We start from the raw sequence: 23813 nt of genomic DNA, 5'->3' as shown, positions 1-23813 counted from the left end.
TTTTCCTGACGATAGAAGGGGGAGGAGAGAATGAGCAGGGTGCGTGGGGTCCTTGATTATGATGGCCGCTTTGCCAAGGCAGCGGGGAGTGTTCACAGAGTCAATGGATGGAAGGCTGGTTTGCGTGATGGACTGGGCTTCATTCATGATCCTTTGTGGTTTCTTGCAGCCTTGGGCAGAGCAGGAGCCCATTCCAAGCTGTGATACAACCAAAAAGAATGCTTTCTACAGTGCACCTGCAAAAGCTGGTGACCGTCGTAGCTGACAATCTCCTTCTACTACATCTGGTTCACTAATATCCTTTAGGGAAGGAAATTTGCCACCCTTACCTGGTCTGACCTACATGTGATTCCAGAGCTACAGCAATGTGGTTGACTCTCAACTGCCCTCTGAACAAGGGTAACTAGGGATGAGCAATAAATGTTGGCCAGCCTGCGACGCCCATGTCCCACAAATAATTAAAAAGAAACTACATACATACGTGAATGTTCTTTTTTACTCTGATGAAGATGTGGACACTTCATCAGAAAAAAAACTCATTATGTGAATTCCTCAGTTGTTTGGTTGAGAAGGACTCAGATGAATTTCCAACCATTTGGAATACGCACATCCGCTGGCCACAGTTTGTTTTGCAATAAAATGTGCATTGGCACCGGAATTATAGCTGATGTAGTCAAACAGATAAAACACTTCTTTATCCATTTACAGAAAGGGAGGGAGATGAACTCCTTAACCTTGGAAACCAATCACACAAGCATCACAATTATGGTTTTTCTTGTGGCCTATTTGTCTTTCTTGTCAATGTTTGAGCTGTGCGTCCCACCCATGGCCTGGGGGTTAGGCTTGATTTCATCGGAGGGAGGGATTAAGGGATCAGGAAGGGAATACATTTCTTCTCCACCTTCAGTTTTTGCGGTTCTTCCTCTCACTATTCTCGCTCCATTCTCCTGCGTTTACAATATAATGTTTGCTCAACTGGTGAGTGTGTGCGATGGTGAGAGATGCGATTTTGGGATTAACTGAGTGTAAAGAAGGTTCTGCTCACAAGAAGGGAATACTGAATGCACACAAACCCAGAGTGGCTTTAAGCTAAGGTAAGAATCCATGTAACCAGAGTGGGAATGCTGATTCGAAAATTTGAAAATCGTTTTAAATTATGTCATTTATGTGGGGATGTTACCTTAGGATGGCCTTCTCTAAACTGAATTTAAGAACATAAAGATTAGGGGTGCAACAGAGTAACCAGATCAGAGACGATCAGTTGTGCTGCACAGTGAGGCAATGTATTTAGCACCATGTACTTTAACAATTTGCACTAAGAATGTGAAACAAACGTACCTACAATTATTGCAGATGTGAGATCACATCTGAAGGGCAACTAGAGGATGGGCAATAAATGCTGGTCCAGCCAGCGGCACCCACATCCCGTAAAATGAATAAATTTAAACACTGTTGATGTATACAGTTAGTGTTTATAAATAATGAAAAACGTTCTTTCCCTGTAACCACTGCCTGTCTGTTTTGCTTAGGCTGTGTTGATTTAACTTTGTGATTAAGAATGATCACTGACCATGCACTAACTAGTATGTGCAGTAACTGCACTTTATGTGTTGTGCTAGCTTTGAGTGCCTTTCGATATTTAGGCCATTGAGGTTGGCCTATTGGAGTATGAACTCCTGACTGAAGATTGCTTTGTCACATTCTAATCTGATGCTTTAAGTTTCCTTTCCGCTTTGTCTTTTGTTTCGGGCAGTTCCCCTCCTTTTAGGGAGCTGTCCCTTTTTGAGCTGTCAGTTTGATTTCATTTATTTGATTCAACACAAAAAGCTATCCCCGATTAAAGGTCGAATTGATGGACAAAATAAACTAGGCTTGTACTCGTTAGAGTTTAGAAGAATGAGGGGAGATCTCATTGAGACGTATAAGATGATGAATGGGATGGATAGGATAGAGGTGGAGAGGCTCTTCCCGCTCAGAAAGGACAGTAGGACTAAAGGGCACAGCCTCAAGATAAAGGGGGGGTGGTTTAGAACGGAGTTGAGGAGGAACTTCTTCACTCAAAGGGTGGTGAATCTCTGGAATTCTCTGCCCGTTGAAGTGGTGGAGGCTGCCTCGTTCAATATTTTTAAGACGCGGGTTGATAGGTTTTTGATAGGCATGGGGATTAAGGGTTATGGGGAGAGGGCGGGAATGTGGAACTGAGCCACGACAGATCAGCCATGATCTTATTGAATGGCGGGGCAGGCTCGAGGGGCTAGATGGCCTACTCCTGCTCCTATTTCTTATATGTTCTTATGTTCAAATCAGGGAACCTTTGCCTTGTACTTGACCCGGGAGTGTCATTTCCTCTGACATCCAGAGATAGACCACTAATTACTATCACTCTGTGTATTGCTATTAGAGTTTGTAAATAAAAGAATTTTGGTGAAGAGACTTCTGCCTCTGAAGACTTATTACACTTTCTCAATGCCTTGCTTTTCACTTGAAATGAAAAATAGTGACTGGCGTATTCAACAGTTGCTTTTCCTGGTTTGTTACGTATGTCCCAATGGACTAAGGGGGCATAAAGAATCGTGAGGTAGACTTGGTAAATTAAACAGTGGGAGCTCTTTATTTGAGGTGAGCATTGATTCACACTCAGGGATAAAACTGCTCAACAGTCACCTGACCTGCATTCTTAAACGATCCCTACCCCAAAACCCCAACATACAATTTATACAATAGGTTGGTTGTAAATAGGGAAACTCCTTTTGAAGCTGATTGCGAAGGCAGCAATGCACTACATTTGCTCATTTTCATTTTACGCGGAATTTCACGGTGGCACAGTGGGTTAGCACTGACGCCTCTCGGCACCAGGGACCCAGGTTTGATTCCCAGCTTGGGTCACCATCTGTGCGGAGAGTGCACATTCTCCCCGTGTCTATGTGGGTTTCCTCTGGGTGCTCCGGTTTCCTCCCACAGTCGGAAAGACGTGCTGGTTAGGTGCCTTGGCCATGCTAAATTCTCCCTGTGTTTAAATGTATTGTGGGCGTTGCTGACTGGGCCAGTGTTTATTCCCCATCCCTACTTCCATTCAGAGCTGATGTCACATCCGCAATTATTATAAGTATATTTGTTTCACATTCATAGGGTAAATGTGAAATTGTTAAAAAAAATGGTGCTAAGTACTTTATTACATTCTCCCTCAGTGTGCGATTCTAAGGTCAGAATTCTCTGACATCATCCATGGCTGGGAATCTCCAATCTCACTGCACTGATTGGAGTTTTGGCTGGGAGCCAAGTTCTCCGTTCTGGTGGCAGGCAAATGAGACTAAAGAATCCCAGCCTAAGTGTCGTGTGGCAAGGGCAGTCACACAAAGGCATTGTTGTTCTTCCAATATGCAGGATTTGGGGAAACCATCCCGGCTTGGACTGTGATATTAACTGGAGGCCAAAAATTCTCGGGGCAGAAGAGGCTCAGAGAGGTAATAACACCGTTCAGCACTCACTAGACTGTCTTCTACCCAGATAGGAGGAAGTGGGAAGCTTGAGTGGAAGTTAAATTCTGAGAACTCAGCGTACCTTCATGCATCCCACTCTCCTGTGCTCTCCCAATCGTGTGGAGATGCTGGCATTGGATTAGGGTAAATACAGTAAGAAGTCGACACAGACATTAAGTTTCTACAAAGGTGCAAGACTTTAATCCGGTGTTGTAGACTTCTTATTGTGCTTTCCCAAACATCCATTTTCAATCTAAAATTAATTCCATTTCCCGAGCTGTCCCCATAGTCCTGTATCAATCCCAATCTCATCCCACTGCCCCACTCTTCCCCCATAGCCCTGAATCAATCCTCAAACTAATCCCAGTGATCCATTCTCTCCCTATAGTCCTGCACCAACCTCAAACTAATCCCGCTGCCCTACTCTCTCCCCATAGCCCTGTACCAACTTTGAACTAATCCCACTGCCCCACTCTCTCCCCACAGCTTTGTGTCGATCCCAAACTAATCAGTCCCACTTCTCTCCGTAGCCTTGCATCAATCCTAATCCCATTGCCCTACGCTGTCCGCATAGCCCTCCGTAAATCCGAAACTAATCCCACCACCCTGTCGGCTCCCTGTAGCCCTGCATCAATCTCAAGCTAATCTCACTGCCCTGCTCTTTCTCCATAGCCCTGAATCAACCTCAGGCTAATCTCGCAGCCCAGTGCTCTCCATGGTTGCATACCTTGTTCTGTTTCAAATATTTATCTTATCAGGAGTACTGTTGGTCAGAGATGCTGACTTTTGGGTTAAACATTAAACCCAGGCCTGCCCTTTTGGTGTATGAAAATAGCCCCATGGCCATTATCCAAAGCAGAGCTCTTCTGGTTGGCCTGACAATATTTATCCCTCAACAAACTTCTAATAATAGATTTGCTGATCATTTGTCGTCTTTCTGTTTGTAGGTCCTGCTTTATGAAAATTGGCAAACAGATTTCTGACATCACAACAGTGAGTGCACTTCGAAAATACTTCATTGGCTGCAGAGTACTTTAGGAAGTCCTCGGGTTGAATGCAACTTATTAAATGACCGTGTACCATTTAATTCCATTATTCAACACATTGTTGTAATGCAGTAGTTAACCAGTTTATTTTGAGATATTTTAACTCCTGGAATGTAAAGGATGGAGAATGTTTGCTAATACACTATCAATGACCATTTCTACATTATTAGAGTCATAGTCATTGAGATTTACAGCATAGAAACAGGCCCTGTGGCCCAACTCATCCATGCTGCCTTTCTTTTTTTAAACCCCTAAGCTAGTCCCAATTGTCCCCATTTGGCCCATATCCCTCTACACCCATCTTACTCACGTAACTGTCTAAACATTTTTTAAAAGACAAAATTGTACCCGCCCCACTGTGACCTCTGGCAGCTTGTTCCAGACACCCACCACCCTCTGTGTGAAAAAAACTGCCCCCCTGGACACTTTTGTATCTTTCCTCTCTCACCTTAAACCTATGCCCTCTAGTTTTAGACTCCCCTACCTTTGGGAAAAGATATTGACTATCCAGCTGATCTCGGCCCCTCATTATTTTATAGACCTCAATAAGGTAACTCTTCAGCCTTTTACGCTCTGGAGAAAAACATCCTGGTCTATCCATCCTCTCCTTATAACTCAAATCATCAGGTCTTGGTAGCATTCTAGTAAATCTTTTCTCCACTCTTTCTAGTTTAATAGTATCCTTTCTATAATAGGGTGACCAGAACTGTACACAGTATTCCAAGTGTGGCCTTACCAGTGTCTTGTACAACTTCAACAAGACGTCCCAACTCCTGTATTCAATGTTCTGACCGATGAAAGCAAGCATGCTGAATGCCTTCTTCACCACACTGTCCACCAGTGACTCCACTTTCAAGGAGCTATGAACCCTGCACCCTTAGATCTATTTGTTCTCTAGCTCTCCCCAATGCCCTCTTATTGTTACATGTATTTATCCACAGGTTACAGGATACAGGGTCCATTTCACCAAAAAATTCACTTTAGCAGGAGGAATAAGAAGGCAGAGTATCGCTTACAGAGCTGCAGAATACCAAGATACGGACTGATCCTTGTGTTCTAGTATCATAAAACTTTAGTGTGCAGTTACACCAAATAATGAAGAGGACCTCTGATAAAAAAAATACTTTTTTTATGAGAGGAATTGAACATAAAAATAAAGATAAAAGAAAATTACTGCGAATGCTGGAATCTGAAACAAAAGCAGAAAATGATGGAAAATCTCAACAGGTTTCTCAGCAAATGAGGAGGAAGGATAGATTTACCCTTTCGAATCTGGATACATTTCTATTCTTGGGACTAAAGGGACCAAGGAATATGGGGAGAAGGTGGGACCAGGACGTTAAATTTGATGATCAGCCATGATCAAAATGAATAGCACAGCAGGTTCGAAGGGCTGAATGGCCTACTTCTGCTTCTATTTTGTACATTTCTATAAGATCATGCTTGGTTTTGATGAGGTAGATGTGGGATTGATTTTTTTCCTTTAGTGGGTGAGTCCAGAGAAAGGGGGTATTATTTTTAAATTAAGAATTGCCCTTTTAGGACAGAGAGGAGGAGACATTTTTTTCTCTCAACAGGTTTTGTGACTTTGGAACTCTCTGCCTTAGAAGGTGAGAGGCATTGAATATTTTTAAGACTGAAGTCAGTAGGTTCATGTTAGCCAAGGGAATCAAAGGGTAAATGGAAAAGTGGAATTCAAAATACAAACGTGTCAGCCATGATCTTATTGAATGAAGGAGCAGGCTAGAGGAACCAAATGGCTTACTTCTGCTTCTGTTTTGTATGTTCAAAGTCAGAAGCTTTTCACTGTAAGTAGCAAAAGAGGAAACTTTACCCACTTTACCAAATGCAGGCAATTGGGACTAGCTCAGGGGTTCAAAAAGAAACGGAGGGTGGCATGGACAAGCTGTAGATAGTTACATGAGTAAGATGGCTATAAAGGGATATGGGCCAAATGGGGACAATTGGGATTAACTTAGGGGTTTAAGAAAAAGAAAAGCAGCATGGACAAGTTGGGCCGAAGGGCCTGTTTCTATGCTGTAAATCTCCATGACTATGACTCTAATAATGTAGAAATGGTCATTGATAGTGTGTTAGCAAACATTCTCCATCCCTTACATTCCAGGGGTTAAAATATCTCAAAATAAACTGGTTAACTACTGCATTACAACAATGTGTTGAATAATGGAACTAAATGGTACACGGTCATTTAATAAGTTGCATTCAACCTGAGGACTTCCTAAAGTACTCTGCAGCCAATGAAGTATTTTCGAAGTGCACTCACTGTTGTGATGTCAGAAATCTGTTTGCCAATTTTCATAAAGCAGGATCCTACAAACAGAAAGACGACAAATGATCAGCAAATCTATTATTAGAAGTTTGTTGAGGGATAAATATTGTCTGGCCAACCAGAAGAGATCTGCTTTGGATAATGACCATGGGGCTATTTTCATACACCAAAAGGGCAGGCCTGGGTTTAATGTTTAACCCAAAAGTGCTCCTGATAAGATAAATATTTGAAATGTTTCCATGCTGTGAACCTCAATGACTGTACGACTGTATGAGGTCTGGCAGCATCTATGAGGAGAGAAAAGAACTGACGTTTCGAGTCCAGGTGACCCTTTGCCAGCTGACAAAGGGTTATCTGGACTCGAAACATCAGCTCTTTTCTCTCCTTACAGATGCTGCCAGACCTGCTGAGATTTTCCAGCATTTTCTCTTTTTCTTTCGGATTTCAGCATCCGCAGTAATTTGCTTTTATCCAGGGAACTCAGGTAAGGTTGGGTGGTGGGGCAGTGGGTGACCATGAGAGGCGAAGGGGAGGTGTGGGTGGCGAGGGGAGTATTCATGATGTTGGAGGGTGAGAGGGCGTATGGATGGGGGAAGGAGTACGGATGATGGGAGAAGGGAGGGGTCGTGTTGTTGGAAGAGAATGGAGGGGGAGGTGGAGGGGGAAGTGATTGCTCTGCAGAGTTTTTGCAAGGCCAGTTTGGAGAAGGTGAGTTGTTGTTTTCTTTCTTGATGTGTTCAGTTATGACAAGCACACTCTCTTCATCCATATCTGCCTGGTGATTCTCTGCCACACTGCTTTTAAGAATGCGGAAGCTAATTGAAATTACGCAATTTATGGCTGGCCTTCATTGACGGAAATCCATTTGGAAATGTTTGTTGATAACCTTGTCTGTTCGATAATTCAGGGTCTGTAACAGCACTACCTACAAAGCAAGAGCAGCTCAATGCAACATCGAATTGTTAAAAAGGTTCAGATATGAAGGGATTTAGCCATCTTCTTTCAATATTTCTGTCGGTGGGAACAGAAGCTGGTTGCGGGGGACGAGCAAGATAACATTTTCACCTTCATATTTCTGATAGACAAAGGAATTAAGGGTTATGGGGAGAAAGCGGGAAAGTGGAACTGATCCACTTCAGATCAGCCATGATCTTATTGAATGGCGGGCCAGGCTCAAAGGGCTAGATGGCCTACTCCTGCTCCTATTTCTTATGTTCTTATGTTGATATGTCGTGTCAGGTGCGTAACTTTCCATTTTAAGTGAAAGATCAGGATGTAATGTTGCCACCCCTCCAAAATTTACCTGGAGTCTCCAGACATACCACAACAACAACAATTTATGTTTAATAAGACACCCCAAAATATTTCACAGGAGGGTTACCAAACAGGTAGGGCTACATAAAGAGGTATTAGGATGGATGACCAAAAGTTTGGTCAATGAAGTGGGTTTTAAGACAGGTCTCAGAGGAGGAGAGAGAAGTCGAGAGGTTTGGGGAGGGAATTCGGAGTTTAGGACTAAGTGGCTGAGGGCACAGCTATCAATGACGGAACAATTGAAATTAGATTTGCCCAAGGACTAGGGAGTACAGCCCACTGATGCCTGGGAGGGTTGTAGGACTGGTTTAGATAATACAGAGGGGCATGGTGGGCTTTGAAAACAAGGATGGTCATTTTAAAATGGTGCATTGCTTGACTGGGGACAGCGACCGCAGTGGGTGATGTGTGAACAAGTCATGGTGCAGGTTGGGATACCTGCAGTAGAGTTTTGGCTGATCTCAGGTTTCCCCAGGGTAGCATCTGGGAAGCTGACCAGGAATCCAAGGGGAGGACGATGGACGTTGCTCTGGAAGTGGCTAAATGGGAGGCCAAATTAAAACTGGAACCCTGGCCGTGATTAGAGGAAATCTCTGTAGTTGAGCCCTGGATGTCAGACAAGCAGTCTGATCATTTAGGAACTTTGGAGGGGTCGTAGAGGTGGTGGTGGAGTGGAGCTGGGTGGCATCAGTTTACATTTGGGCCAGGACTTTCATTATGGTGAGGGTCTGGCCAACATTGCTGCCAGCTCCAGCAGCTCCAATGCCATTTCACGCTCTAACAAATGCTGATTGGCAGAAGATGAGATTCTTGCCCCTCACTCAGGGAGAAATCCCACCTTGGAAAGCGACTGGCCAATCAGATTGTCTGGCAGTTCTCCAGTCCCTCCAGGCACAGCGCTGCAATGGATGGAAGAGGTACTGCAGGCAGGTGCTTGGAACCAACTCCCAAGAATTTGAGGAGAGATAAGTGGCAGAGGTCCCAGGACGGTGTTGTCAGGGGGTGGAGCATCACAAAGGTACTGAATATGATCTTGGAGGGTAGGTCGGGAGATGGATGGACAGGGAGGTCCAGAATTCACCAGGGCTTTATGGGGAAGGTGCCTCCTTTTAGTAGGGGGCACCTGATGGAGGTCCCTCTCCCATCTGCCTTCCCAAGGGTGATTCAAGTCTGTTCAGTTTTTAGCTTCCCCAGGGGCAAAGGCTGGGTGGGAAAAGGCCATTAAGTGGCCACTTAAGGGCATCAACTGGGGGCAAGGGTGGGCTTCCAGCCTGAGGTCCTGCCCACTCCAGCATGAATTCGCTACCACATCAGACAAGTGGATTCCCAGAGGGAATCCCATTCATGGAATTTCACACTCCCCACCCTGCCTCAGAGCCCACCGGGGTGGGAGGAGCTTAAACCTGTGGCCATGGAGACTGATGTCACGTTTTTTTAGGTCCTCTGGCCATGATTATGAAGCTAAGAATAGAACCAAACCAGTGCAGTCCCATTCAGTGGGATGCAGGCGGAGAGGTGATGCAGGAGGATGGTTTGATGAACCTTTTGGAAGACGGCAGGCAGGCTGAGAAGGATGAGGAGGGATAATTTACTGTCGTCACGATCGCAAAGGATGTTCTTTGTGATTTTGATAAGAGCTGTGTCGTTCTGTGGCCGAGGTGGGAAACCTGACGAGGGGGATTGAAGCATCGAGTTCAGAGAAAGATGGACACGGATTTGCAAAGCATTTCATAAAAGAAAAGGAAAAGTTTAAATTCAATAAAAAATATCTGGAATTAAGAATCTACTGATGACCATGAAACCATTGTCGGAAAAACCCATCTGGATAACTACTGAACTTCAGGGAATGGAATCTGCTGTCTTTGCCCAGTCTGGCCTACACGTGACCCCAGAGCCACGGCAATGTGGTTGATTCTCAACTGCCCTCCAAAGGCAACTCAGGAATGGGCAATACATATTGGCCAGCCAGTGACACCGATGTCCCACGAATGAATAAAGAAAAACCTCTGACGGTACAGCACTCCCTCAGTACTGCATCGGGAGCCTCAGCCTAGCTTTTGTGTACAAGTCTCTCAAGTGGATCTTCCGCGACCTTCTTTATGTATCCCAAGAGTGTGAATGTTTAATATTAATTCTTTTCATTGTTGAACGACTAACCACTGATTGTGATAATTGCTTTATTTAATTGAAAAAGGAGCAACTCTGAGTCATACAAACATGAATTAGGAGCCAACTGGCCCCTCGAGCCTTGCTCTGCCAATCGGTAAGATCATGGGTGACCTGACTGTAACTTCAACTCCATATTCCTTGCTTGATAGAGCAGACGCAGCACGGTTTCATTAAAGGGAAGTCGTGTCTGACAAATTTACTGGAGTTCTATGAGGATGTGTCTAGGGCAGTGGATAGAGGAGAGCCGGTGGATGTGGTCTTTCTGGATTTTCAGAAGGCGTTTGACAAAGTACCTCACAAGAGGTTATTGCAGAAGGTCGAGGGACATGGAGTTGGGGGTAGGGTGTTAGCGTGGATAGAGGATTGGTTGTCAAATAGGAGGCAGAGAGTGGGGGTCAACGGGTGCTATTCGGATTGGCGGATGGTGACTAGTGGAGTGCCCCAGGGGTCGGTGCTGGGGCCTCAGCTTTTTACCATTTATATAGATGATCTGGAGGAGGGAACCGAGTGTAGGGTGTCGAAATTTGCTGATGACACCAAGATTGGGGGAACGGCAAATTGTGCGGAGGGTGTGGAGAGTCTGCAGAAGGATCTAGATAGGCTGGGCGAATGGGCCAGGAAATGGCAAATGGAATTTAATGTTGGCAAGTGTGAGGTGGTCCACTTTGGTAGGAAGAATGGTAGGAAGGACTATTACTTACGGGGCGAAAAACTGCAGCAGGCGACGGTGCAGAGGGACCTCGGGGTCCTTGTGCATGAGTCGCAAAAACCCAGCTTGCAGGTGCAGCAGGTGGTCAGGAAGGCGAATGGGATGCTGGCCTTCATAGCGAGGGGGATTGAATATAAAAGTAGGGAGGTCTTGCTGCAGCTGTATAGGGCATTGGTGAGGCCGCAGCTGGAGTACTGTGTGCAGTTTTGGGCGCCGCACCTGCGCAAAGATATTTTGGCCTTGGAGGGAGTGCAGAGGAGGTTTACTAGGCTGATACCAGAGTTGAGGGGATTGAGCTATGAGGAGAGGCTGAATAAACTAGGCTTGTACTCGTTAGAGTTTAGAAGAATGAGGGGCGATCTCATTAAGACGTATAAGATGATGAATGGGATGGATAGCATAGAGGTGGAGAGACTCTTCCCGCTCAAAAAAGACAGTAGGACTAGGGGGCACAGCCTCAAGATAAAAGGGGGGCGGTTTAGAACGGAGTTGAGGAGGAACTTCTTCACTCAAAGGGTGGTGAATCTCTGGAATTCTCTGCCCGTTGAAGTGGTGGAGGCTGCCTCGCTAAATATTTTTAAGACGCGGGTTGATGGGTTTTTGATAAGAGAGGGGATTAAGGGTTATGGGGAGAGGGCGGGAATGTGGAACTGAGCCACGACAGATCAGCCATGATCTTATTGAATGGCGGGGCAGGCTCGAAGGGCTGGATGGCCTACTCCTGCTCCTATTTCTTATGTTCTTATGTTCTTCCTGTCTACCCCCGATTACATTTCACCCCTTTGTTAATCAAGAAACCATCTCCACTTTAAAAATATTCTGGGATTCTCTTGAGGAAGAGTCCCAGAGACTCACGACCATCTGAGAAAAAAAATTCTCCTCACCTCTGTCTTAAACGAGTGACCCCTTATTTTTAGACAGTGACACCCCCCCCCCAGTTCCGGACACCAGAAATGTACTTCGAGCTCTTCAGACAAGAGGTCTCATTACACTTGTTACAGCTGTAATCAGAACTGATGGCAAACTTGGGGAACAAATTGTTCCAAAAATATTACAACTGTAATCATTTTTACTGGAATGCATGAGTTTTAATTGTACTTTAATTGCAGGTACACCTGTTGCTAGGGATTGCTGGAACTCTGTTCAATTACAAACATGTTGTCATTGGTTAATAGATGAAGGTTTACTTCTAACCAACCAATGATGTAGATATTAGGCTGGAGGGAGGAGATTCTGTGCCTTCCCTGTAAACCAAGTCAGTGTAAGGATGTCTGTGTGGAAGGTTAGTACAAATTGTTTACAATAAATCTGAATAAGACACCATCTATTTATCTTATTTTTGGGATGATTTCTTTTTGAAGTAAACAGATCTTGTAGAGATTTCAGCAAGGGTCAATGAGTGAGCTGGTATCAGGTGTTTAGTTTCTATTGGGACAGATGTTTACCAAATAACAAATCCTGCGCTTGTGTGTTCATGTTGAAGGTAGTAAAATATTAAAGACTGTGGCTGGTAGTGTTTTGCCAAGAGTTTCTGGCTGAATTGATCTGTACTTAAAATCAACTTCATTTTACAAAACTGCTCTGAGCAAAGATGAAATGAAAATGAAACAGTTTTGAGATCTCTGAATGAAGGTTGGCAATAAAACTTTGCATAAATTTTAAAATGGACTAAAGTGCTCCTCCTCTTCGTTTTCAATTCCCTCTGTGGCTCCAACTCTCCTCTAATACTTTCCAGCCCTACAACCCTCTCAAATCTTATCATTCCAATTCTGGTCCCTTGTACATCCCTCATTTTACCCCCTTCCAAGATTATCAGCCACACCTTCAGCTGCCTAGGCACTAACATCTGGAAGGTCCTCTCTGAAGCTATTCCCTGCTCCTAAGTCACTTCCCATTTGGATTGATTGTTCCTGTGAAGATGCTTGGGAAATTTTGCTACATGAAAAGGCCCTATATGAAAACAAGTTGTTTTTTTTTGTGTGTGTGAATTTCTGTTGTAACTTACAAATCCCAGACTTTTCAGTTAGCCTAGTACAAAAACTGATACTGATGTAAGATGTGATTTCATAAGAATTGTGATCTAGCCATCCACAATTTTAGCTTGCTTTCTAGGTTGGGAGTAGAGATGGGAGTTGATGATGGCTGAAGGAAGTTAAGCATGTCTCCTTGAAGATTGGGAATGAGAAGTGCTCCAACTTCTGGTCTAGAAGCAGTGCTAGAAAAGAACTTACCTCCTCAATGCTGTCCTCATCTCTCTTCAGATGCCAGATTTCCCAAGACTTGGGCAACCTGGCTAACCAATCAGTGCTAAAGCTGGTGGAGTGATAAAATCTGGACCCGACAGCCTTATTTAAATAAACATCTCGATTCCTGGGAGAAAGTTGGTTGGTTGTCCTCCGTTTCTCCTTTGTTAAAACCCAAAGTGGGCAGCTGGAGCCAGGTTGGGTCTGAGTTTGAGAGTTTTAAAAACTTGACATCTGACGGTGACCCCATCCATTTCTGGAAGATAAAATTTCCCCCGTTTCTCCAGAGTTACTGCCAAAGTTGGTAGAATGGTATACCACATAGAGTGGAGAAACCCAGGAGAAATTATTCCTGTTATTCGAGATCACACCATTTCAGACCATGGTCTTCCAGCTATAAAAAAGAGAAAGAGGTTTGCTTTCCCTTTTGTAATGTCCCAAAATGCTGTTCCTCCAGCAGTATTTAAGAGATTATTTGTAACTCTTGAAAACTCCAAAAAATGCCTGGTGAGTTCGAAAGATGTATCTCCGATATTGAGCATTCTGCCACGCTAACAGTGCTCTTGTGCTCCTGTAGCCCATGTTCTTGTTTTATTATCTCTTTATAACATCTTAATGTTCAGATTCTTAACTCTATATAAAGGAGTTTTATCAGCACAACATTGACAGTCTTCCAATTAAAGTTTATTTATTTATTAATTCGTCACAAGTAAGGCTTACATTAACACTGCAATGAAGTTACTGTGAAATTCCCCTAGTTGCCGCACTCTGGCGCCTGTTCAGATCAATGCACCTAACCAGCACGTCTTTCAGAATGTGAGAGGAAACCCACGCAGACACGGGGGAATATGCAAACTCCACACAGAGAGTGACCCAAGCTGGGAATCGAACCTGCGTCCCTGGCGCTGTGAAACAGCAGTGCTAACCACTGTGCCACCGTGCTGCCCCTTGTATTATGGTAATACAATTTCTGTTAATTATACAGAAAATTGTTGCTTTAATTCATACAATGATGCAGCACAGAAGGAAGTCACTGTGTCTGTGCCGGCTGTTTGACAAAGCTACCAAAATTCACCCATGCCTGCTGTTGTTTCCTCCTCAAGTACCCATCCAATTCTGTTTTAAAAGTTACTGTTGAATCTGCTTCCGTTACCCTGTCTGGTAGTGTACTCCCAGGTCATCATAGCTCCCCCGTATAAAGAAAACTCTTCATGTAGCCTCTGGCAAATCAGATTAGTTATTTTTGAAAACACAGAAGTTCACTGAGTTGTTACAGTGCAGAATGAGGCCATTTGGCCCATTATGTCTGCACCAGCTCTCCAAACTCAGATCATGCCTTAATACCAATTCCCTGCCTTACCCCATAGCCCTGCAATGTTTTTATTTGAATAGTCATCTAATGCCCTCTTCAATATCTCAATTGATTCTGCCTCCACCACACACCCAGGTGGTGCACTCCAGACCACAACCGTTTATTGCATGAAAGTTTTTTTTCTCACATCACATTAGCTTCTTTGGCAAATCACTTTAGATCTGTGCCCCCTCATTCATGATCTTTTTTCAAGTGAAAACAGGAGCACTGTCCTAAGCTCTCCAATCTATCTTCATTACTGACATTTGGTGGCACAGTGGTTGGCACTGCTGCCTCACAGCGTGCAGGGACCTGCGCTCAATCCTTCTCTGCACTCACATTTGCTAACGTTATACTCCATCTGCCAGGTCCTCGCCCACTCACTCAGCCTATCCAGATCTGTCTGCAGACTTTCCGCACCCTCCATGCAATTCGCTTTTCCACTCATCTTCGTGACATCAGCAAATTTCGTTACCCTACACTCAGCCCCCTCCTCCAGATCGTCTATGTAAATGGTAAACAGTTGAGGCCCCAGCACCGATCCCTGCGGCATGCCACTAGTCACCAACTGCCAACCAGAAAAGCACCCATTGATTCCAACTCTCTGCTTCCTGTTAGATAACCAATCCTCAATCCACGCTAACACTTTATCCCAACTCCGTGTACCCTAACCTTCTGCAGCAACCTTTTGTGAGGCACCTTATCGAACGCCTTCTGAAGATCTAAAAACACCACAACCACCAATTCCCCTCTGTCACTAGTCACAACTTCATAAAAATCCAGTAAATTCGTTAAACGCGACTTCCCCTTCACGAATCTGTGCTGCAAGTTCAGCATGTTCAGCATAATGTCCTTGCTTTTGCATCCCATGTCCCTATGAATAAAACCCAGAATGTTATATGCTTTATTAACTACTTTCTCTGCCTGTCCTGCCACCTCCAATGATTTATGCACACATACACCAATGTTCCTCTGCCCCTTGCCCCTTTTTGACATATTCCAGAGTTGATGAGCCAAAGGAAAATTTGTTCCGCTGAATATTTTACCCTCCGTTGTTGAATGACATTGTGAGATTTTGAGACTCACACCTGATGTCATGAGTCAGAGGTCAAATCTTAGGTGGCTTTGTTGTTTGACAAAATGAGGGGGGGAGAAGCTTTATAAAGCTGAAGTATTATTAAGTTTCAGTATGTTTGTTTGGGCCTTAAAGTTGTTTTTTACTGATCCACTTTGAATGCAACACAGCAAATATTACCAGGTGCAATGGACTCCTAAAGAACAATTGGAAACCACGGAAACCGCTGACTCACCTCGATTTGAATGAGGCTTTTGTTTGTCGCCCGATGAGTTTGTCCTCAGACCGAGCAGGTGGTGCAGCTGCTGCTGATGTTCACCTGGAGCTGGTGAGGGGGTGGTGAGGGTGAGGGGGGGGGCGGGAGAGGGTGGTGAGGGTGAGGGGGGGGGGGGTGAGGGGGGGGGGGGTGAGGGGGGCTGGTGACCGGCTCTCAGTTCTTCCTCACACGTTTACACAGCCTGGTCACCCTGTTCAAAAAGTTAGGAAAGGATTTTCCACCCCTCCCTCCCCTCCTCCCCTCCCTCCCCCCCCCCCCCTCCAGCACTCCCCGACCCCCCCTCCTCCCTCCACCCCTCCCGCCCCCTCCCTCCTCCCCCACCCTCCCCTCCCCCTCTCCCCCTCCTCCCTTCACCTCCCGCCCCCCTCCTCCCTCCCACCCTCACCTCCACCCCCCTCCTCCCTCCTCCCTCTCCCTCCCCCCCCCTCCCCCTCCCTCCCCGCCCTCACCCCCTCCTCCCTCCCCCCCTCACCCCCCTCCTCCCTCCCCTCCCCCCCGCCCCCCCTCCTCCTCCCTCCACCCTCACCTCCCGCCCCCTCCTCCCTCCACCCTCACCTTCCACCCCCCTCCTCCCTCCTCCCTCCGCCCTCACCCCCTCCTCCCTCCTCCGCCTCACCCCCTCCTCCCTCCCTCCGCCCTCACCCCCTCCTCCCCCCTCCGCCCTCACCCCCTCCTCCTCCCTCCGCCCTCACCCCCTCCTCCCTCCCTCCGCCCTCACCCCCTCCTCCCTCCCTCCGCCCTCACCCCCCTCCCTCCCTCTCCGCCCTCACCCCTCCTCCCCCTCCCTCCGCCCTCACCCCCTCTCCCTCCCTCCGCCCTCACCCCTCCTCCCTCCCTCCGCCCTCACCCCCTCCTCCCTCCCTCCGCCCTCACCCCCTCCTCCCTCCCTCCGCCCTCACCCCCTCCTCCCTCCCTCCGCCCTCACCCCCTCCTCCCTCCCTCCGCCCTCACCCCCTCCTCCCTCCCTCCGCCCTCACCCCCTCCTCCCTCCCTCCGCCCTCAGTATTTATATGCTGGTTCAGTTCAGTTCAGTTTCAGCATCCCCAGGGTATTAACAGTGGGTGGAATTGGGGAATATGGAAGCAGAGTGGTATTGTCACTTGACCAGCAATCTCGAGGCCTCGGTGAATTCTTTCAGAACATTGGTTCAAATCCCACCAAGGCCGCTGGTGGAATTTGCATTGAATGGAGTATATCTGGAATATGTAGCAGTCCCAGTAACGGTGACTAAGAAACAACTTTCAGTTGTTTTAAAAAACCCATCCAGTCACTCAGGTCATTGGAAGAAGGGAATCTGTCAGTCTTACCATCAATGTTGTTGAGTCTTAACTGCTGTCTGAAATGGACTAGCAAACCACTCAGACCAAGGGCAGTTCGGGACGGGCAACAAATACTGGCCCAGCCAGCGATGAAAGAAAAAGCAACAGTTCAACCCCCTCAACCGGATTTGAGGGGGTTGAGCTATGAGGAGCAGCTGAATAAACTAGGCTTGTACTCGTTAGAGTTTAGAAGAATGAGGGGAGATATCATTGAGACGTATAAGATGATGAATGGGATGGATAGGATAGAGGTGGAGAGACTCTTCCCGCTCAGAAAGGACAGTAGGACTAGGGGGCACAGCCTCAAGATAAGGGAGGGGGGGCAGTTTAGAACAGAGTTGAGGAGGAACTTCTTCACTCAAAGGGTGGTGAATCTCTGGAATTCTCTGCCCATTGAAGTGGTGGAGGCTGCCTCGCTAAATATATTTAAGACGCGGGTTGATAGGTTTTTGATAGACAAGGGAATTAAGGGTTATGGGGAGAGGGCGGGAAGGTGGAACTAAGCCATGACAGATCAGCCATGATCTTATTGAATGGCGGGGCAGGCTCGAAGGGCTAGATGGCCTACTCCTGCTCCTGTTTCTTATGTTCTTAACAGTGATGGTAATACCATTGAAGGTTGAGGTGAAATGGTTTCATTCTTTCTTGTAAGTGATGGTTATTGCCTGACACTTGTTACGTTACTTGCCACTTATCAGGCCAAGCTTGAATGTCGTCCTTACCTTGCTGCTTGTGGACACAGTATCTGAGGAGTTGTGAATGATTCTGAACATTGCGCAATCATCAGTGAACATCCCCATTCCTGACCTTGTAACGGAGGAAAGGTTGTTGATGAAGCAGCTGAAAATAGATGGGCTAATAACCACAACTGATTTCCTTTGTGCCAGGTTTGACCCCAACCAGTGAACCACAGAAAAAGAACCATAGAAAAATTTAAGTACAGAAAGTTTCTACACTGTATAAAACGAAAAAGAGTGGCTCAAGTAAACATTGGTTCTTTAGAGGATGAGAAGGGGGATGTAATAACTGGAAATGAGAAAATGGCTGAGGCATTGAACAGATATTTTGTGTTGGTCTTCACTGTGGAAGATACAATTAACGTGCCAAAAATTGATAATAGGAAGCCTATAGCAGGTGAGGACCTAGAAACTATCATTGACATGAAAGAGGTAATTAATGTTGGGCTAGTTAATATGGCTAAAGGTAGACAAGTCTCCTGATCCTGATGGAATGCATTCCAGGGTACTGAAAAAGATGGTGGGAGAAATAGCAAATACACTAGTTATAATTTCCCAAAATTCACTGGACTCTGGGGTGGTTCCTGCAGATTGGCATCATGATTGCTGTTTTCCACTGTTTAAAAAAGGAGGTAGACAAAAGGTGGATAACTATAGGCCGGTTAGCTTAATTTCTGTAGGACGGAAAATGCTTGAATCCATTATCAAGGAAGAAATAGCGAGATGTCTGGATATAAATCATCCCATTGATAAGACGCAGCATGGGTTCATGAAGGGAAGGTCATGTTTGACTAATTTGGTGGAATTCTTTGTGAACATTACATGTGCAGTGGACAATGGGGAACCTGTGGATGTGGTGTATCTGGATTTCCAGAAGGCATTGACAAGATGCCGCACCAAAAACTGCTGCATAAGATAAAGGTGCGTGGTGTTACGGGTAATGTATCAGCATGGGTAGAGGATTGGTTAACTAACAGAAATCAAAGAGTGGGGGTAAATGGGTGCTTTCTGGTTGGCAATCAGTGACTAGTGGTCCTGCTCCTATTTCTTATGTTCTTATGTTATGTTCTCAGGGATCAGTGTTGGGACTGCAATTGTTCACGATTTACATAGATGATTTGGAGTTGGGGACTAAGTGTAGTGTGTCAAAATTCGCAGATGACACTAAGATGAGTGGCAGAGCAAAGTGTGCAGTGGATGCTGAAAGTCTGCAAAGGGACATAGATAATCTGAGTGGGCGAGGGTCTGGCAGATGGAGTACAATATTGGTAAATGTGAGGTCATCCATTTTGGTAGGAATAGCAGCAAAATGGACTATTATTTAAATGGTAAAAAAATTGCAGCATACTGCTATGCAGAGGGACCTGGGTGTCCTTGTGCAAGAATCCCAAGGAGTTGGTTTGCAGGTACAGCAGATAATTAAGAAGGCAAATGGAATTTTGTTCTTCATTGCTAGAGGGATGGAGTTTAAAAACAGCGAGGTTATATTGCAGCTGTATAAGGTGCTGGTGAGGCCACACCTGGAGTACTGTGTATAGTTTTGTTTCCTTACTTGAGAAAGGATATACCAGCATAGGGGGTGTAGGGGGAGATTCATAGATTGATTCCAGAGTTAAGAGGGTTGGCTTATGAAGAGAGACTGAGTAGACTGGGGTGAAATTCATTGGAATTCAGAAGAATGAGGTGAGCGGGTGGGCACGTGGAGTGGAGTCCAGGAAAAGATCAGCCGTGATCTTATTGAATGGTGGAGCAGGCTCAAGGGGCCAGATGGCATACTCCTGCTCCTAGTTCTTGTGTTTTTAAAGAGGCCATTTGGCCCATCTTGTCCATTCCCGCCCAAGGACACCCAGGTGCTCTTTCTAATCCCACATGTCCGTAGCCCCGGGGCTTGCATTACTTAAAGTGCAGATGCAGGTACTTTTTAGAAGAGATTAGAGTCTCTGCTTCCACCACCAACTCCAGCAGTGAATTCCACACACCCCCCACCTTCTGCATGAAAGTGTTCTTCCTCATGTCCCATCTACACCTGCTACTACTTATGTATGTTCCCTGGTTCCAGAATTCTCCACTGAAGGGAAGCAGTTTTATCCTGTCCACTCTGTCTCTTCCCCTCATCATTTTGTATATCTCTATCAGTGGAGAGGTTTTCAATGATTCCCATTGACTTTAGTTTTGCTAGATCTCTGTGATGCCTCATGCGAGGTGGGATCTTCTGGCCCTTCCGGCCAGTGGGAATTTCTGGCCCTGCAGAAGGCAACCCCCTGTGGTGGGTTCCCCAGTTATGGGACAGGTGAGCCATGCCAAACACTGTAGACATCTCTGGGACTGTAAGATCCTATGGGTGGCCAATGGTGAGCTGCCTCTGCCACCAAAAAACATGCTGTGGGGAAGGCAGAAAGTCCCAGCCTCAGTAAAGGCTGCCTTGATGTCAAGGGCAGTCTCTCTCTCCTCAGTTCAGCTCTTTTGTTTGTCTGAACCAAAGCTGTAATAAAGCTCAGCTGAGTGACAACTCAAACTGATGAGGAAAATTTTATTTTATGTGTAGAATAATAGAATCCCTACTGAGCAGAAGGAGGCCATTTGGTCCATTGAGTCTGCACTGACCACAATCCCACCCAGACCGTTTTCCCCATAACCTCGCATATTTACCCTGCTAGTCCTCCTGACACTAAGGGGCAATTTAGCATGGCCAATCAACCTAACCCACATGTTGCTGGAGTTTTGCGCGTTGGGGGGAACCAGAGCACCTGGAGAAAACCCACACAGACATGGGGAAAATGTACAAACTCCACACAATCCTGAATTGAACCCAGGTCCCTGGTACTAACCACTGTGCCACTGTGCAGGGAGGTATGATCTGTGGGACACTATTTGAAAGGGTGGTGGAAAGAGATGCAATAGTAACTTTCAAAGAGGAATTGAATAAATACTTCAAAGGAGCAAGCAGAATGGAATAATTGGGTAACTTTTTAAAGACCTTGCACATATTTGATGGGCTGAAGAGCCGCCTTCTGTGCTGTATGCATATCTGGGTTCAAAAGCAATTAACCTCAACTTTCATCCCATTCAGTGGAGAATAGACTCTCAATAGGAACAGTGCTGATTTTACTTTTGTTATTTGCTAATGAGTATCTGGTCTAGAACAGGTTGAAAGTCATGAAGGCATAATGGCAATATCACTCACGGGAAAGTCAGTGACTAATGATGAATCATTTATAAGGTTAAAATACTTTGCATGCTTTAGCTTTGGAGATCAGAGGTCAATGCTGCTAAATCAAAGGAAGCCAGATAAGCAGACAAGGGGGCAAGGAACAGGGAGTTTTACTAATAGGCTGAGATGAAAACGGTTGTAAATAGGGCTGACTGGTCTGTTTTTGCCTGTTGGGTGCGTGTACATCTTTGCTGAAGAGGTGAAATAGCTTAGGTGGGGTTAGTGATAGGGACTGACTCTGAGACTTACTGGAGCAGCTGGAAGGGTCAAATTTCGTATGTTAATCTGTATGTTTTAGATATTTCACTGCTTCATGTCGGTATGACAAACTAACTGTGTGTTTGTATTTTCAATCCTGCAGAAATCCTAGCAACATTAAGATACAGATCCATCTCTCACTTTACTTGCCCTGGAAGATGAGCAATGGTTTGCGATTAGGCAAACATGGAAGCTGCTTTCTGTGAGAACTGCATAAAGATTGACACTAGCCTGTATTTCTACCAGGTCATTGATGGCAGAAGTTTATTGCTGATTATCCTGTTTGCAAAGGTGATCCTCAACTTGCTCATCTTGATCGCAAAACGAAACATACTCCAGAGTTTTATTGGTTATTTCTGCATCTCCATGTCACTGATGGACCTTGCATTATTTGTGAATGTGCTAATGATTTCGTTCTTTAAGACCCGTGTGATTCTCGGAACTCAAGTCAGCAACCATCATATCTGCCTGCTTCTCCAGGTTTTCTCGAGCATTTACAGTGTCCTGCATTTGCCCATCTTCTTCCTGTCTGGTCTTGATTATTACCTAAACTTACCTGATCTCCCCAAGCCAGCAAGCACCTTCCGGAAATTGCTATATATATTCACCATCACGTTGTTATGGATTGGAGCCATTGCCTATGTTTTTGACATCCACAGCCTTTACCCACCATTAAAAGCAATCCTCTACTACTACTTGTTCCAATGTGAAGTTACTATCAGCCTCCAGAGCCACTTTCTTTCAGTCATGATACTTCTAACTGTATTATTTGTGACTATTTATTGCTGGTCTGGTTTGAGCTCCCTTGTCAGATCTCTGAGAGTGATTTCCTACGTTGAAGAAATTGTGGTGTCGTGTTCACACTCCAACGTGTGGCTTCAGTCCCACTCGTTCAAGAAACAACTCCTGACTAATATCACCATGTGCTTTCTCTTGAGCTGGAGCCCGTTTATTTTGCTTCAGCTGGCCGTTGTTTTTATCTGGGCTCCTCTTCCTGCTTACATGGATTTGAATGTTCCATGGCTTTGTTTCATTAACAGCTTCCTCATTGGAGCCATCTATTGGCTGAGGTATAGTGAGATCTCTCAGGATGCCATTTCCTCATTTCCTGACAGTTTCTGCCATTGGAAGTTCTGCCACCTTCAGCAAGGCTGCACTACAGATAAAGAGGAATGGAACTCAGAGAGAGAGGACAATGATCCAAATATTCTAATTGCCTGAAGGAGCTTGTGTTCTTCCTGAAAGTGTCATGCTGTAATTATCAATCCAGATATTGATTAGTCTTGTTTTCTGGTCTTTCATTAATTTTGGTGATTTGTGCAAGAGTTAAATAGGATTTTCAAAACCTTGCTCTCCCCACACACCAATCTCTTAAAACTTCCAGGCAGCGATCCAATAATCCAACCTGTCAGTTTTATTTCAGAAGGTATTTTGTCTTCACGTTTTTGAAGCATTTTTGCAGGGAAAAAGGTCATAATTTTTAAAAAGGGTTTTTTGGATTTCCTACCCGTTAGGATTGTTTTCTTGGACCGATCTTAATTCTTTATCCATGGCAAAATTTACCTTTCGTTTACATCTGAAGAAATGACAAAAACCTGTACTTATTAAGCACATAACACAGGGAAATAAATCCAGCATTTTTCTATGGAGGATATTTAATGCAGTGAGATGGAGGGTGACAATGAAAAATAAAATGATTTGTGCTACAAATGCATTGTGTACTTGTATGGTTAATTCTGCGGCAGCAAATCATCATCTGTATGTTCTATTACCTTTCAACAAACCTGACCTCCTATGTCTGCCCTTTGCCACCTCCAGTGGCATGTAAAGCACACCTCCAATCTCTCTGCAGAACATTGTCAATGTTAACCTGTAGTGGCTGCACTTAATCTGGCTATGAGACACGAATGGATGGAGTAAGTCTCGTTCAGCCTGACCAGGTAGTCTGCTGTATTATGGACTTCAACAACACATTTCACCTCCTGCACCTTGAACTCCAAATGGCTCAGCAAGCAAAGCTCCTGACTTTGTCACAAGCCTGCCCAGTTGCTACTGCTTGGACACCGGTGCCAAATGGTGGTAGAACTTGCATGTGACCCAGAATTCGAATCATCAATAAATGTCCATCAAACTTTCAATCCTCTTTCTAAAGAGTTAACTAACACTTATCACTGTTATTTGGTTGATGGATGAAGCATCAAGTGGGAGTTGCTTTGACACATGGGCCACCTGATCTTTCTCAAAGCTTGTTTAATTCTTGTTACATTTGTACTTTGCCCTCTAATTTTGCACCTACAATTCGAGAAATAAAGAACAACTTTTATTGATGCAAATG

General features: G+C 45.2%; 1 protein-coding gene across 4 annotated transcripts; it reads left to right on the top strand.

Annotated features, from left to right (window-relative positions):
- Positions 1–887: 887 nt before the first annotated feature.
- Positions 888–23813, top strand: gpr160 (G protein-coupled receptor 160). 4 transcript variants are annotated; one of them, XM_080186050.1, is made up of 2 exons: positions 888–1094; positions 21582–23813. In XM_080186050.1, the coding sequence occupies exon 2, from the start codon at positions 21665–21667 to the stop codon at positions 22697–22699; it is 1035 nt and encodes a 344-aa protein (XP_080042176.1). In that variant the 5' UTR covers positions 888–1094; positions 21582–21664; the 3' UTR covers positions 22700–23813. The 4 variants fall into 4 exon arrangements, with proteins under 4 accessions (XP_080042176.1, XP_080042175.1, XP_080042178.1 ...); XM_080186049.1 differs by lacking the exon at positions 888–1094 and adding an exon at positions 3383–3464; XM_080186052.1 differs by lacking the exon at positions 888–1094 and adding an exon at positions 12269–12289.

This window comes from Carcharhinus amblyrhynchos, chromosome 3 (assembly GCF_965287045.1).
Source record: "Carcharhinus amblyrhynchos chromosome 3, sCarAmb.v2.hapA, whole genome shotgun sequence".
NCBI classification, from domain to species: domain Eukaryota; kingdom Metazoa; phylum Chordata; class Chondrichthyes; order Carcharhiniformes; family Carcharhinidae; genus Carcharhinus; species Carcharhinus amblyrhynchos.
This window is presented reverse-complemented; position numbering and strand designations above follow the sequence as displayed.

Bases quoted from the DNA above. Each gene is read 5' to 3' on its own strand.
- gpr160 (XM_080186050.1), top strand. From the start codon at position 21,665: ATGGAAGCTGCTTTCTGTGAGAACTGCATAAAGATTGACACTAGCCTG.